The 15,717-nt window shown below is 41.4% G+C and overlaps 1 protein-coding gene across 1 annotated transcript in view; it reads left to right on the forward strand.

Annotated features, from left to right (window-relative positions):
* itga9 (integrin, alpha 9) overlaps positions 1-14,773 on the forward strand; it is a 48,068-nt gene extending 33,295 nt beyond the window's left edge. Inside the window, exons 19-28 of the mRNA XM_071480974.1 lie at positions 3,417-3,503; positions 3,698-3,777; positions 3,972-4,055; positions 4,471-4,579; positions 4,683-4,790; positions 6,092-6,217; positions 6,419-6,538; positions 6,628-6,723; positions 10,403-10,522; positions 12,381-14,773. Coding sequence (XP_071337075.1) covers positions 3,417-3,503; positions 3,698-3,777; positions 3,972-4,055; positions 4,471-4,579; positions 4,683-4,790; positions 6,092-6,217; positions 6,419-6,538; positions 6,628-6,723; positions 10,403-10,522; positions 12,381-12,479 — 1,029 coding nt within the window. The 3' untranslated portion in view covers positions 12,480-14,773. The remainder of the gene's footprint in view (positions 1-3,416; positions 3,504-3,697; positions 3,778-3,971; positions 4,056-4,470; positions 4,580-4,682; positions 4,791-6,091; positions 6,218-6,418; positions 6,539-6,627; positions 6,724-10,402; positions 10,523-12,380) is intronic.
* The last annotated feature ends 944 nt before the right edge of the window (positions 14,774-15,717 follow it).

Here is a 15,717-nt window from a genome sequence, read left to right on the forward strand (position 1 = left end):
TGTCCCGTCTCACAGGGCAGCTCCTCTGGCTGACCTGTCATACGCGTCTTTGACTCATTTAAGACAGACGCACCATGTCAACAACATATGAGCTGTTTGCATGAGAACAAATCACATACTTCATATTACCTCAAGCTTGATTTATGCACCGTTCAAATTGTGTTATTCGGTGTCAGAAGACTCCCCTAGGGCCGAACTGAGGGGGGTAGATACAGATTGGCAAAGGATAATGACTGAGTTTAATGGAGGTATCGATCAGACCTGCTCCTCACATCCTTTGACCTGTAAAACAAAACTATTTCAGCGTCCTGTTAAAGAAATATCTTCCCACTGCCGTCCCACATTAAACCTGAGAGATTTTCCTTGTGACCCCACAGTATGTGGATGGATTTCACAGCAGCCACCTCTGCCTCTGCTCTCGTCTGTTCACTCACTTGTCGCAAAGAGCACAGCAGGTCCGCTCACAGCTGAGAGAGAGACGCCACGTCAGACAGAGTGCTCTGACACAAGCCTGCATGCGTTCGGCAGCTTTTTCAGTGCTTCCATCAGGAAGGCTTTTCCCCTCAAAAAGGACCTCATGTTCATCAACCAGCTGGGTTTTTTTTAAACCCTGTGATGGATAGGACCATCTCTGTAAAGCACCAAACCCTGTGTCATGATTTAAAAAACCCCAAACAAAGCTGAAATTGAATTTAAATAGAACACATGCTGCAGGCAACTATTAGAAAAACAGTGTTTCAGTTTCAGTTTCATAGCTAATCTAATGAACCAGGCTGACATTAAGTATCAGGTTGCTGGCAGCCACAGAGCCTCTTATTGTTCGGGAATCTGATAAGTCAGGACGGCCTGCTGCACAAAGGGAACAGGAAGTGAAGACTGCGAAGAGATGACAAAGAGGCCACCGAGGAGATTTACTGCCACATGCTTCAGACTTTTCTAATTACTGCAGGAGAAGTCTGAGGTGACGATGTGAAAGTTTCTCCCAGTCCCCCCCTATGGCTTTTTCTCCAGTGAGCGAAGAGTGGATTTGTACTCCCCTCATATTTAAGAGTGGGGTGTGTTATCTCTGTTGTTCTTGCAACACAAGCTGTCAGAGAGCTGTGGAGGTGAATTGGTTTTAGGAGCACTGCCTTCACTCCCGTGGGACTGCTGCGCTGGCTTCTGTGTTTTCTTTTTTTATCTCTCAAATGTTTGGGTAGTCTGTTTTTTTGAAGGGCAGAGGTGTAGCAGATGTTTGCACCATTGTATTTCTGGCAGTGGTTTATATGTCTGCTCCACTGCACCAGAGAAATACTCTATTCATTTAGCTTGAAACTAAAGTTTCTTTTATGCACAAAAAATACCTGCCTGTAAATTATGATTTGTTAGATTAAAACAGAAAGCAATATATATAGAGTTAGCTTCACCTCCACCAGTTATAATATTAAAATCCTACTCACGTGTTAATGTAGCAGTTGTGCTGCTTCATATTTATGGGTATTGTCCATGTCTCTATGTAACATGTATGCAAAATTATATGTTGAATAATCAGATTCATCTTCAATGTTATGTACTATGTCAATCTAAAACTTCAGTAATTAATTATAGTTGTTTTTAAGACTTCTGTTTCCTGAAGTTACATTTTGAATGCAGGACTTTGACTAAATGTTGCTTTCACTTGAGTGAAGGATCTGAATATTTCTTCCACCACTGACTTCTGGTGATTTAAGAGTTGGAACAAAGGAGCATCGTGGTGAAAAGCCCAGAAATTGGGAATGCAACTGAGAAATGTGTGAAGCTGTGAATTTCAGCAGACCTTCAAAACTGGAGAATATATGAACCACTGGTTTTCTTGGCTTTGAAGCAGAGCTTTGCACATGCCATGAAAGCCAAAGGTAGATCGTCATATCTGCGTAGTGAGTAAGAAGTAGGTGATGACAATGGTTTGGAAAAGGTAGACCAAAGTAAGGCCAACTGTACAAATACCAATTCCATGTACAAAGGGGATGGAGGTGTAAAGAGACATGCAGAACATGCAGAACCGCGTGGCTCCTGTGTATTGTCATCCTCCCTGACATACTGCTGCAGTAGAAGCCTCAGCTGACACTAAAGCAGAGTAAACAATCACGGTGATATTTAATGCTCCTGCCATTTGTGAAAATCCCAGCATGTATTTGACAGAGAAAGAACAGAGAAAGTAAGCAAAGAGAAAGAAAGTGAAGAAGTGCTGAACAAACAGACTTTGTCGTTTAGAGGCCCAGCACACCATATGTCTGAGTGCTCTGCTCTCTCTCAAGGGCTGCCAGGTGGGTGATGGGTAAACAGGCTGACTTCCCCAATCCTGCCCAGCCCCATGGGACAGGCGGTGTTTGCACAGCAGCACAGAGGAATACAGGAAATAGAGGAAATTCCATCACTGCCAGTTGTTCTGGGGTCCCCCCCCCCCCCCCCCCCCCCCCCCCTTCGCCTCCAACCCCACCCCCACCCCCACAGAGCTGGCTCTACAAGGGCAACACCGCTTATTTAAGCTGACTTAATGAAGATTGAGGACACGGCCACACCCTGTACTGACACTGGGAATCTGCTGAATAAGGGGAATTGGAGTGTGGATGATATGTGGATGGTCATGTACCTTTAAATATGTCAGCAGAGACAACCTTCACACCTCTTTTCTTTATCACATTTGGAAACATGTTATAAACACAGGCTCCAACTGGGCAGCAGGACAAGCATGCAGATATTTTGTATGACTTACCTTAAGCTCTCCGCTAAATATTCCAGGAGCACTAGTCTACTCCTTTGTGAAGTATCTCTGCCGTCTTTCATGCTCCCAGCACACGAGCTCAGCTGACAAACTGTCAGTGAACTCTGGCTAAAAGAATTCTTACTCCTCATAGGGTCAAGGCCTGAGTGTTTACACAGCGCAGCCGGTGAAGCTCCATATTGTTTAGACAAGCTTCCAAACACACAGCCTGGAGGCTGTCCAATTACCCACCCGCTAAGATGTGTGTGTGCCATCACTGCTTTGTACATTCTTCATTTAACCTAATTTGGAACTTCAATAAGAAACAAGGACCTATTATTTTACATATATTGTCTTTTCTTACAATGAACTTTGCGTATACTGTACATGTTGGCAGGTGTGTGTGTGTCTGTGTTTGTGTTTTTAAAGCTGCAGTAGACCATTACTTTTTGTCATGCATATGTCGTAAATTACATTTTATATATTTGCACTGAAGTTACCAAAGTTCAAAGCCCCTGCAGATGCTTTTTACCTGTTAACTTATCCAAACTGATTCCTCCAGTCCCAGTCTGCGTCTCCTCATCTGTGTCTTCCTCTTTGTGTCTTCTGTCTCCACGAGTGTCACCCACTCTGTCTCCAGTCTGTCGGTCTTTATCACTCCCTCTCACTCCCCTGTCTATCTGTCTTTTTGCAGGAAGAGAAGGGTATTTCCTGTGAGCTTGTTGATTTGGACTTCCTCAAATGCAGCGTCGGATTTCCCTTCATGAGAGCACAGACTAAGGTAGCGCCAAGCGACTTCAAACTGAAGTAAATCGCAGTGCGTTGGTGTACAGAAGCCACCTGGTGCTGTGGCATTTTTGCATGGAAAAAAGTGCAGCATCTCACAACAGACATACTGTATCACATGGAAAACAGTTTCATGGTTGAGAGTGCAGTCAATGATGCCCTGGTTTGCTTTTGTCTTTTTCTCTTCAGTATCATTTTGCAGTGATTTTTGACACAAGTCAGCTCTCGGGAGAAAATGACACGTTGCAGTTCTTAGTTCAAGCAAAAAGGCAAGTATTAAGAATCACATTTCAGCTCAAACCAAACAATATTTATTTTGCTGTGAATTAAAATGCTGAGTTATCCTCATAAATGTGCCCACCTTTATGCCCCATAGAGTAAAAATATTTTTCCAGTTGAATTTAATCCTGCACTTGAATTGATTTACAAAATGAATAACTGCATTGTTGCTTGTTTGCTGTAGCGCCAATCCTGAGCACAAACTCTCCGACAACAGTCTGGATCTGTCCATCCCTCTGGTTCATGAGACTGACACAACTATTACTGGGTAAGAACAACAATGTTCCAGTGGAGACTTGAACTTGTTGCCCATCTGCTGGCTCTGGGGAACAGAGGGAGTGCTTTTGTCAGTATGGAGCCTATCAACTTGAAAAGGCTTATCTCTGAACGCTTTATCATAGCTCTGCTTCACAGAGAAGGGAGAGAGATGTAAAACAGCCCAAATCTGCCAGAACTCTGACATCTGATAAGACTGCTGTGTGTGCTCTGTCTTTAATGTGGAGGGAGGCCTCAGAGCAAAGCTTGACACATCTGACTCATATCTCAGCTCCTCACAAAAACTCCAGCTAATAACATGACTGAAGCCAAACATTTTTATGACACTCTTTTTAATAACATTTAAGTAAATATATTTTTTTGTCAGTGCATCATCTGGTATCTCTCCTGAACACTATTGTCTGCAGGGTGGTGACACCGAGCTCCTTCATGTACGGAAACTCCATCGATGCCTCGCGCTTTGTGCAGCTAGAAGACATGGAGTGCAACTTTCAGCCTCTCAATCTCACTTTCCAGGTACTGTATTCATGGAGTGTATAGGATTTTCACTATTTTTATGTTTCCTCATATATATTCACTTCTCTTTTCCTTTCACTGTCTCTGTGTGATGTGGTTCCAGGCCATAAACAAGGGGCCCAGCAGGCTGCCTGGCTCCACTGTGGACATCAGGATACCCAACCGGCTGGCTGGCAGCGGAGCTGACATGTTCCACATCATTGAAACACAGGTGGATGCCAACAGCAGTCTATCTACATTATTTATCTAACCCAAAACCTTATTTATTAGTTTATTCACCTGCATGCAGCCACATTTTTATTTCATTTATCCAGCCCATGCCTGTTGGTCTTGCTTCCCTTCATGGCGCAGCTGCCTGTATCCACCTCAGAGGACACTTTTATGTACAGAAAGCTGCTAAACCGGTGGGCTTTTTGTCATGTCTTGGGCAATTTGCTTAGTGTGAGGCACCACTGGGCCAGTGAAAATTGAAGCAAAAGTGTTGACGTTGCTACTGAAGCTAACGGACCATTTTGTTTCACAACATTTTGCATTTAGATAAAGAAACACAATACTCCCACTGGGTTTAAATGTTTTCTTAACCCTTGCATTGCACCCTTTCATATAGGTAGATCATGGGGGAGCTCAAGCTGTTAATTGTATTTACTGTGAATGGGCAGACGGGGTTGACTGTATCCCACCCTCCTAGATCCCATCTGGAATCACTTTCAGGGGATCAGACAGCTTGCACGAAATGGGAATGGGACACCTGCAGACCTGGCTACTGCCCCGTACCATCCCCATCATAAACACTGTTAACACGCCGTCTAGCCTGAGGCACACAAGACAGTTGCACACTTATATTTTATAGCAGATATTCTTACATTTTATACAGACTTCTATTTGTTCAGACATGATATACAAGTTCCTGACTGTTGCTCCATATGCTGTAGTTCTGTACAAAACCTTAATTCGTCATAATTTACTGCAAAAATTCTGTTCTTGTGGAGGATTTCATCAGGTTAAAGTTAGTAGAGCCTATGAATCTTCACACCAACAATGGCAGCAGTAACATAGGACATGAGAAAGCTCAGCAATTAAAGTTGAGACATGCTGGGTGGTAGCAGAGCAGACAGTGTGGAGGGCCAGAGGAGATTCCACCTCCGAGCTTTAGGTTGGACTAAGAAGAGGGGAAAGGGGAAGTGTTCCCCCAGGGACAGGGCAGTAAAGCAGACACCTCTAAATCACTCCATATGGGAAATCTGTCTGGGAGGGGTACCAGCTTCTGGCTGGGGAGAACTTCCTGTGAGCCCTGGAGACCCATAACAATAGTGGGATTGGGCCAGTTCAGTTGACAAAAGTGCTTGTGTCCACATTTTTGCTATCAAACTCAAATATCTCTGCTTTCAACACCTTCGTGCCACGCATCCTATTTTAACTCAACTCTGCTATATTCTTTATTTATATTCATTAGATGTGATTTTACCTAAAATCTTAGTCAACACGTTTTTCTCTACCAATGGCATGTTACAGGTGGCCGACGGTCGAGGCAACTGCACCCCTCACAGGAACCCAACACCGTGCACCATCCCTCAGGACAAAGAGAGCATCTTCCACTCCATATTTGCCTTCTTCTCCAAATCAGGACGCAAAGTCTTGGTAAATATGCAGCCGTCGCATTGCACTTTGACATTTCAGAGGTCACTGACAGTCACTCCCTATGAGGATTCTTCTTCTTATTTTTATTTTTCTGGAAGTGAAACATCTGTTCATCACACATCCTTCTCTCTCCCACACACTGCTCTTTCCCACTCTCTCTTTCTTCTTCTCTCTGTCTTTTTTTTTTTTTTTTTTTTAAAGGACTGTGATCGGCCTGGAAGAGCATGTATGACAATCTCCTGCAGTCTGGGTCCACAGTTAAAAGAAGAGGCTTTGAGCATAGATATAAAACTTCTGCTCAACACTGAAATTCTTAAGAGGGTAAGAAATGTGTCACGTTCTTGACAAGTTCAGTTGCAGGTTATTGTGATTCTTAGAGCAACAGTAATCCACCCTCTCTCAACCCACAGGATAGTTCCTCAGTGATACAGTTTGTGACGAGGGGCAGCGTGCAAGTAAATGACAAGGCCATGGAGGTGCCAAAGGGCCTGCCAGAGGACATTTCTGTGAGTAAAGCAACAGTAATGCACCATCTACACCACTAATACTATTTAGAGCACTCAAAATAAATGTATTGATCCTACAGAGTATCAGTGGGGAGGTTTTATTATACATAATCCACTTACAGCTGCTCTGATCAATATTTTTCTTTTGACAATGGGTCAGCTGGCTCTGTGTAATCAGAGAACTATCTCCACACGCTGCAGTTCTCTTCAGCTGTTATTAACGTTTTAGCACCTCTCCGCTTACTTTCAGAGCTATTTTCAGCAAAGAAGCTCTGAAAAACAAATTGTACAATATCTATCAAGCAGCAAACAGCAGACAAACAAAGTTAGCGATTAGCTGGTGAACATAACCCGTTGTTTTTCTCAGGAGTTGGTGGAGACCAAAACAGAAGCTAAAAGGTCCCCGGAAAGATAACTCCAAGTTAATGTCAGTGTTGCTCCCTGTCTGCTGTATGTATAAATATGCAACTGTTTCCTAACATGTTTGCTATTTCAAGTTTAAAGGGAGATAGTATGTAAACATTACTCTCCTTATGTGATATCTGGCTAAATTTCAGACTCCAGCCCAAACACAATGTGGATGAATAGAATTAAGTTACGCTGCTCAAAACATTAAAGTCAGATTAGTAACAGATCAGCGACGACAACTGTTACTCTGAATAATCCTGTGGTCATAGTGACAATTTCTTCGATAGAGAATTGTTCTAGTGAGATTTCTCAAAATGTTCTTAAAACCTAAATTAAAACCACTAGATGTAAATATATAAAAATAAAATCAAATAAATATGTGAGAAAATATGTTCAATCACTTTGACTTAAGAGTCACAGGTTAGGTTACAGAGCAGAACTGCTGCAGCTAGTAAGGCAACTGTATCTTGCTCAGAGGCACTGTGGCAGGGTAGAGTCTTATTGAAGCTCAGGGCTTAGACGCTAGTATGTGGGTATGGAATCTGGATTATTTATGAAGGATGTGAGTCCAGGGGACAGCTGGGAACTGTGGGTATACTGTATGGTGGCACTTATATTGGCTGTTTTCGGGGTTCTCAGCTGTGCTCAAGGATGGACCCTCCCCCCACTGTTTGCTGAGTGATTGAATGGCCCGACAGATCAGATGTGATGATTATACTGAGCACCCGTTAAGCTCGCAGTGGGATCTCTCAAGTGATTGGGGTGCTGACCGGGCTGCAGCCCTGCTGACCCTGAGCTCCAGACGTGCTTGGAAAATTTAGACCTGGTATGAATATGTCCATACCATGCCACTCTTTCAGCACCTAGTGACTACTACCCCCCTAGGTTTTAGTAAACAAAGTTAGCTTTTCCCTCAGGATCACTGCTGGCTAGAGTACACACTGCAGAGTGTAATTTGTGGTCCCTGGTTGTATTGCTCACAGCAAGCCTCCTGGTTGTCAGCAGAATGCCACGCTCGCTTTTTATCACCCGTGACATGTAAACAAACCCACATAAAAAATCCATATGTTTTTCGCTACAAGTATCCAAGTTAAATGCTGAGCATCACAGAGCTGAGTTGAACGAACTTCACATTCAAACACACATTCCCAGAATTAACTGATCGCACAAGTTAAGAGTCAAAGAGCAACGACCAGCAGAGCTTTCATCTTTTTCGTTCACGCAAGCACTTTGGCATGCATAGCAACAGTTAGATTCCAGAGCTCTGGGTAGGGGGGAGGTGTTAATGTGGCAAACTATTCAACAGAGAGATTAATCTTCACTTGTCCACTTGGTTTTGTCTTGCCTCACAGTTGGCGTCTCATGCCACATTCGTGTCCCGTGCAGCTCTGAACATCAAGATTCCTCAGTCCGTTCTGAAATTGTCCCACCATTGTTTGCAGTAACAAATTAAGCAGAATTGTGTAACATTTTGGAGAATGAACGTTATTTGTCTTTGTTTAAGATCATTAGTAAATAAACTCGTCTCTTTCATGATCTTAGTGAATGTGTTGTTTTCCATTTAAGGGCTGAAGGCTGACATTAGTGCAGGCTCAGCTGTGGTGCAGAGTAATGCAATATTTCACTCAAGTCGCACCACTGTTAATTCAGTGCACATCAATTTAAGTGGTCCAAGTAATTGTTTTGAAAATGACTCGTGAAGAAATATGAAATAGCTTCAAAGGGACATTTTCAAAGCATACGGCTAAAGTGGTTATTTCACTGTCACACAAATAGAAGTAATGTTGCTAGAAATTTATTTAATTATGTTCACTTAATTACATTAAATACAGCATTTGTCACTGGATACTACTTCCCTTCATTGCAGTTAGGCGTTACACTGTGCATCGGGTAAAGTGAACTGTGTTTGCTGTCAGTGACAGATGAACCAGCAGGTCAGCGTTCACTCATGTCATGGGAAAAGATTTTTTTTTGATTGTGGAAACAGGCTATTTTTTAAGAGTTGCCAAGCCTCCCAGAATGAGCGAGATAAGTCTCCGAATCAGCCTCATTCTGGGCCTCAAGGAGTCATTTTGTCATTCTCCAAACTGAAAAAGGGAGTGGATGATATGTTATTTTGAATTACACTGATTTAGCGAATACTTGTTTGGCATCGGCGTTGCTTTATGAAGCAGTGATGGTTAAGCATACTCATTAGCTCTGCGATGTAATTAATGCCAGTGAAAAATAAATAAATATAGGGAAAATCTTGTTAGACAGTAGGAGTTAATGATGAATACGAAGACTACAAGTCTACAGCCAAGCTAGCAGCTCTGAGGTGCTGTACTGATGCTGTGAGCTAAATGCTAACATCCTCCTTTACTAACAAGCTTACAATGACAACGCTAACGTGCTGATTGAGTTTTGTGGGTATATTGCTTACGAAGTTTGCCATATTAGTTTAGTGTGTTAGCATGGTAACAATGTATCTGCTGATTAGCAGTGATGACAGTCTACAGCTGAGGCTAATGAAAATGGCATTAGCTTTATGGATATTTTCCCTTAAACCAAAGCACTGGACAAATTCAACCATAGGTCCAGTTTGGGTCATCAACGTCAGCGGGATTCAGCCTCTGGAGACTGTGAGCGTCTGTACAAAATCTCATGCTAATCCACCCTGTAGTTGTTGAGATATTTCAGTCTGGACCAAAGTTGTGGACCATCCGACCGACTGAGTGACTGACACTGTCATCAACAGAGCCACGCTGCTGAATCATTAAAAATGATCACTTATGATGTGAAGAAAATATGCTTTACAGCACAACAAGTTGTTTACAATTTGTGCTGCTAAGAGTTGTGGGTGGGGGCAAAGGTCACCAAACCAGCCTGTGTGACCTGGGTCGCCTTAAGAGTAAGGGCTCTCCTTTTTTGCCTGAAATGTGACACTGTACACGATAAACTGATAATGAATCTGCATCTTGACTGTTTTGTATTGTCTTGTGAGCCTGACTGATGAATTGAATGTGTCCTGCATAAAATAAACTCCATTAGTGTCCAGTTTTCTGCTGTTTGATGGTAGTTTTGCTTAGCGTGTTGCTCCTCTTGAATCAAGTCATGAGTTGTGACTACAGCTAAAGGAGACTGAAACAAGATGTGTTTGGGTTGTTGTTGCACTTACATTGCATCATTAGCAGCACATGACTTAATGTGCTTAATCATCGTGTGTCCCTGCCTTGTGTGTGTTGCATTTGAGGTTGACTCACTGACTGACTTAAGTGTTGTTGTGTTCCAGCTGGTGTTCGAGGCTCTCCACAGTCAGGAGCCGCGGGGTTACGTAGTGGGCTGGATCATCGCCATCAGTCTTCTGGTGGGAATCCTCATCTTTTTGCTGTTAGCTGTGCTACTCTGGAAGGTAAAGCAACACATGAACACAGATTATTCAGCTGAACAAATTACAAAAGTGCTTGTTTTTCTAGGAAGATTTTGCTCATAAATGAGAGGCAGTGGTCACAAACTTGTGTGTCAAAGCCAGAAACCCTGTGTCTAACTCTGATTAGACGTCCGCATAGTATTCAACTGTACAGAGACAGCTGGAGGTAGGGGGAGAGGTGGGGGTTAGAGCTTGAAAAGGACAAATCACAGACAATAATTCACACCATACCACTCACATGAAAGAAGAATCTAAAGGGGAAATGGCAATTACACTGATGTCCAGAGGCCCTGTTAGCACAAAAACCCTTTTCTTTTTCACTGCTTCATTTTCCACCGGGAATACCACAACTAAACCTTGGAATGCTGGTCCTGGGATACATTCCCCCTCCCCGATCCCCAGGTCCTCAGATCTTGCCAAAATAAACCCCTCTTACAAGAGCAGCACATGTCCTGTATTGCTCTTTTCAGGAAATGCCTGAGGAGAGTACAGGTCTGTATCAATAAACTTTAGTAGCCAAATGCAGATAAATGAATGGAGTCGTAGTGAGGGAGGCAGCATTGCAGTGTGGCTTTGTTTACCTACACACCGAGAATCTACTGCTCTCCCTCCCTGCGTATCTCCTTTATATTACACTTTGTAAATGCATGTTATAGGTCAGTTAAATGTGAATTCTAATACAATATTACATTTCTAGAGAAACAACACATTCCTACAGGGGAAGTTTTCAATTTGCCTCCATCCATACTGGTGGTTTCACATGGTTTAGCCTATTGACTTCAAACTGTGTATGTTTTACATTACTGCTGTGCATTTTTCAAAGCATACCATGCCATGATGTTCATATCTCCCACACATCCATAGATTTCCACTTTCATCACTGTGGGAGTAATCTCCACTTGCATATTTGTCTAAATAAGATATTATTATTTTTAACTAAAGATATAATCTATCACAGTGAACTTAAGGTTTGAGTTATTACTTGCTTAAATTATGTTATTATTGTAATAATGCAGCTGAAAGAAGGGAATGTTTTATATAAACTCTCACTGGTGGTTCATTCACTGGCGCTCCTGACAGTTAGTTGCTGAATAATACTTCATATACAAGCTAAAGACAACCAGGAGAAATGTTGCAGGGCTTTTTTTTTTTTTCTTGCATGCTACAGCTGAATCTCATAAGTCTTTTATTGTTGGAGCGCACCTGAATGCTCCAAAAAGTAGGACTGCTAGCAACTTCATTACCACACAGTGATCTGGATTGAGTCCAGAAATGTAATCAAAATAAATATTTATTTAAAAAAAAAAAGAAAAAAAAGTTTTTAAGATTTTAAAAGGAGCTGACTAAATGTTCACAGTATAGCCCGACCAATACAATACCAATACCAATAAAGCTGAAAAATATAATTATATCAGACAATATATTTTTAAAATAAATTGGATAAAAAGGATCCCATGAATCTGATTATTAGAGAATTATGTCTAAGGAATGCACTAACTGCTAAAATCGACATTTTGGAAAATAGGTTTATTTGTTTTCTCTCCAAGAGTTAGATGAGGAGATTGATTCCCCTCTCATATCTGTACCAAGATATCACTGATAAGTTAATATGGGATAATATCAGCCAGTGGTTGGGCTCTAAGTCATAGTTATGCATTTCTTATCTGAAAAACAGTGACCACCTGAAAAGTAATAGTATGGTTTGGAAAATGGTCCGCACTTATGTAAAATATATGCGATTAATAGTTAATGAGCTGAAACGTTTTTCACTCCTGCAGTCACATCTGAGCACAGATACACCTTACTAACACAAATGTTTGCTTCTCTCATTCTTTATCAGATGGGCTTCTTCCGCCGGCGCTACAGAGAGATCATCGAGGCTGAAAAGAACAGGAAGGACAGTGATGAAAGCTGGGACTGGATGGAGAAGAATCACTGAGACTTGCAGTTGGGGGGGGGGGGGGGGGGCAGAGGAGCCAATGCGATTAGGGATTGGGTCACGAATGATCCAATAGCACGGGGTCTTGCAGCCCAGCCGCCCCAGTGGCACCAGGCCCTTCAGTCTTCCATATGTGGAAGAGAAGAATATTCTCCATATTTTTTGGAGACTTGATTTTTTTTTTTTGTGGGTGGGGGTCCAGGAAACAGGTTTCTGAGGTGACAGTGTGGCTTGCCAGAGGACACTTGCTGTGGAATTCAGCTAATCTGAACGGAGGTAACTCCCAGCCAGCGGAGCGTGGCTGCTGATGGAGACCCACATCTGTGTGGAGATGTGGAGACGGCATGAATACTGGTGGACAACAAAACCCTCAGGGCTGTGTTACATAGCAAATTTATTTTTATACCTACACTTTAAGCCATATTGTATAAAACTGGGCTTCCAGAAGAGTTGGGGTTTTGAAGGCCATTATAAACATACTGTATCTGCAGTATGTTTTCCTAAAAGCACTGATGTTTGATAAGAATGAATGCCTTGGCTCCATAGCTTTACTTTTTATGCCAAAGATTTGTCCTGTATAGTATATGATTGGAGTCACTTGTATATTCATTTCTTCCTGGGAGTGAAAGATTGTATCTTTTCTGTACTATTTCCGGCTTATAGAATATCTGCTTTACACATCTGACTTCCGCTCCCTCCCACAGATAATCAGCCAGAGATATTTCTGTGTTTTACGACTGCACATACGATGATTAAAACGTTGTGTCCTGATGTCATCCGCCAGTGTTGTTAGAGGTGTCCCAAAAGCTCTAAAGGCCCAGGAAAAGTGCTCTCTGAGGTCATTGGGACTGAGTTGAGGATGCAGTAATCTGCAGCGCTGTTGAGTTCTCTATTAACACTTTAGTTACCATGTTTCCTTTATTATCCACACCTGAAATTCAAAGGATGGGTTGTAAATTAAACTGTAAAAGCCAGCATTCACATCTCAAGCTTTGCGACTTTCCATAAGCATTCCATTTGTTCTGGTCATGCTTTTAACCAAGTTTTTTGTAGGTGTTAAAGTGGATGTAACGTACGTGATTCCAGCTGATTTGCATTTTGAGCTTTACTCTCAGCAGTGCTTTGAAATAACAATTGCTCTGAGAGTGCAATGTGCAGTAGAGCAAACTATCGCTCAGATATGCAGCTGGCTCTTTAGATGGACCCCCAAAGGTTTCCAGGTTCAAATGAAGGTATCTTAGCTGATTCTGGAGGAAATAATTCACTATATGTCATGACACAAAACCTGATCGTGATTTATTTCCAAAACCTTTCCAGACTTCACTTAAGCAGACCGTTTAATTCTACCATTATATTATTAGGAATTGGATTTTAGCATGAAATACGAGATACATTACTATGATGGGAGTCCACCTACAGTCATTTACAGGGGCCCATGGCATGACTAATGCCCTAAAAATAGGTGGGAATGTGCTGCACTCAATCACTACACATAAACGAGCTCTTTGGGGCTCATGGGAAAAGCTCATTTTAAGTCAACATGGAGGAATGTCAGCGCCCCGAAAACCTGCCACCACTAAAGTCCACGGCTCATCAGTGCTCAAATTTTTACCTTGTAAATACTGAGCTAGATTGTTAAAGAAATTTTGCAGAAGACAGTGAATTAAATTTTTATGTCCCCAAAGAAGTAAGAATGTTAATGTTATTCTATACACTTGATTATCTTTACTGCAAAATAACATGAACAAAGTTGTAAATGAATGATATTAAAACAGATTTCAGTAAGTTAGGATGAAACCCTGCAGTCTCAGGATTTGTGGGTAATTTTGCAGTAGACCGAAGTCAGATTGAAACGTGCAATGCCAAAGAACAAAAACTATATATGAAGACTTCAGTGCTAAGTCACTTTATGGCTCACTATGATTGCTTAGCTCTCGATTGTGTTGTATGAATCTTTTACTGATCTGATACACTTTATTTTTACCATTTAATTCCACTGGCATGACGGCATATACTGTACACATTCACGTCTCCCCTCTGCATCTGTTAAACCGATGCTATACCTGTATGCAGAGAAACCGACACTTGACATTTTTGGTAAATTTTAACTGTGATGGTTATATTTTGTTTGTATGTTTGTTTGTCGTCAACGTTTAATCTCACCGTTCTTTGGGGTTTTGTTCTGAGTATACTACTGTCACTGAATATCATTTCCATTATAGTGTGCTGTATGTTTGATGTTTAAAGTCATGTTTGAGCTGTATATTTATCTGTTGATAAATTTTAGAGTGAAATTTCCTGGCTCCGTTTGCTGTTTTTGAACAGGGCGCAGTGTGGTTGTGGGTTGGTTTGCTTATGGTTTGATGGTATGTGCTGCTCTCTGCTGGCTGCTTTGCTGTAAACAGAACAGAGAAAACACAAAACCACTGTTCATATTCAAAGGAGCTGGAAAAAGGATGTATTTTCAGTACTATTTGCTTAAATGTCAAGTTTTATTGTGGAGTATTATCATTATTAATACAAGGGTCTGACAGAAAAGAAATCAGGGACAATTTTGATTATCATTTTTTTATTTATCAGGCAAAAACACCAAACATTTTTTGCTTCCAGCTTCTCAAATATGAGGATCTGTCACTGTTGTATCATTGTAAATGTATTTCTGACATTTTTCTGAGGGTGAATTCAGCAAAAGTGAGCCACATTTTGGCAAATATTCCAGAGCACTATAACAAACATTAACTCACACCAGTCATGTTTTTATAAAATGGTAGAACCCTTCTGAGCATCCATGTAAAATCTTAAATAGAACTGATTAATGATACTATTGAAGGGAATTGATTAATGACACCCAGTAAGACTCCTTTATTTCTAAGGTTTAGTGGGCAGCTTGTCTGTTAAAGTGGGGCACTGATCTACAGTGCGTTTCATAGTAAAGACTCCATATTAACTAAGATAATTCAGTGTTTCCTATAACTGCTAAATCAATTAAAAGATTTCACATTGTCATTGCATGTTAATTAGTAATGATAGAATCCACTAATAGTCAATATAATATTGTCAGTTTTGCTCACACCTTAAACTATGGTGGGACAGTGTTCAAAATATGATTTCCAAGAAAAATAAAGATGACACTGTGTGCTCTGTTTGTGAACTCAATGATCAGAGACAACTCTGTAATAACTGCACTAACTGAGCAATTTATATTTACTTTAAAGCTCTTGTGTTTTGTAAGTTCCAG

Source organism: Trachinotus anak, unplaced genomic scaffold, assembly GCF_046630095.1.
Source record: "Trachinotus anak isolate AG129_WGS33_773 ecotype Australia unplaced genomic scaffold, CSIRO_AGI_Tana_v1 ptg000007l, whole genome shotgun sequence".
NCBI lineage: Eukaryota > Metazoa > Chordata > Actinopteri > Carangiformes > Carangidae > Trachinotus > Trachinotus anak.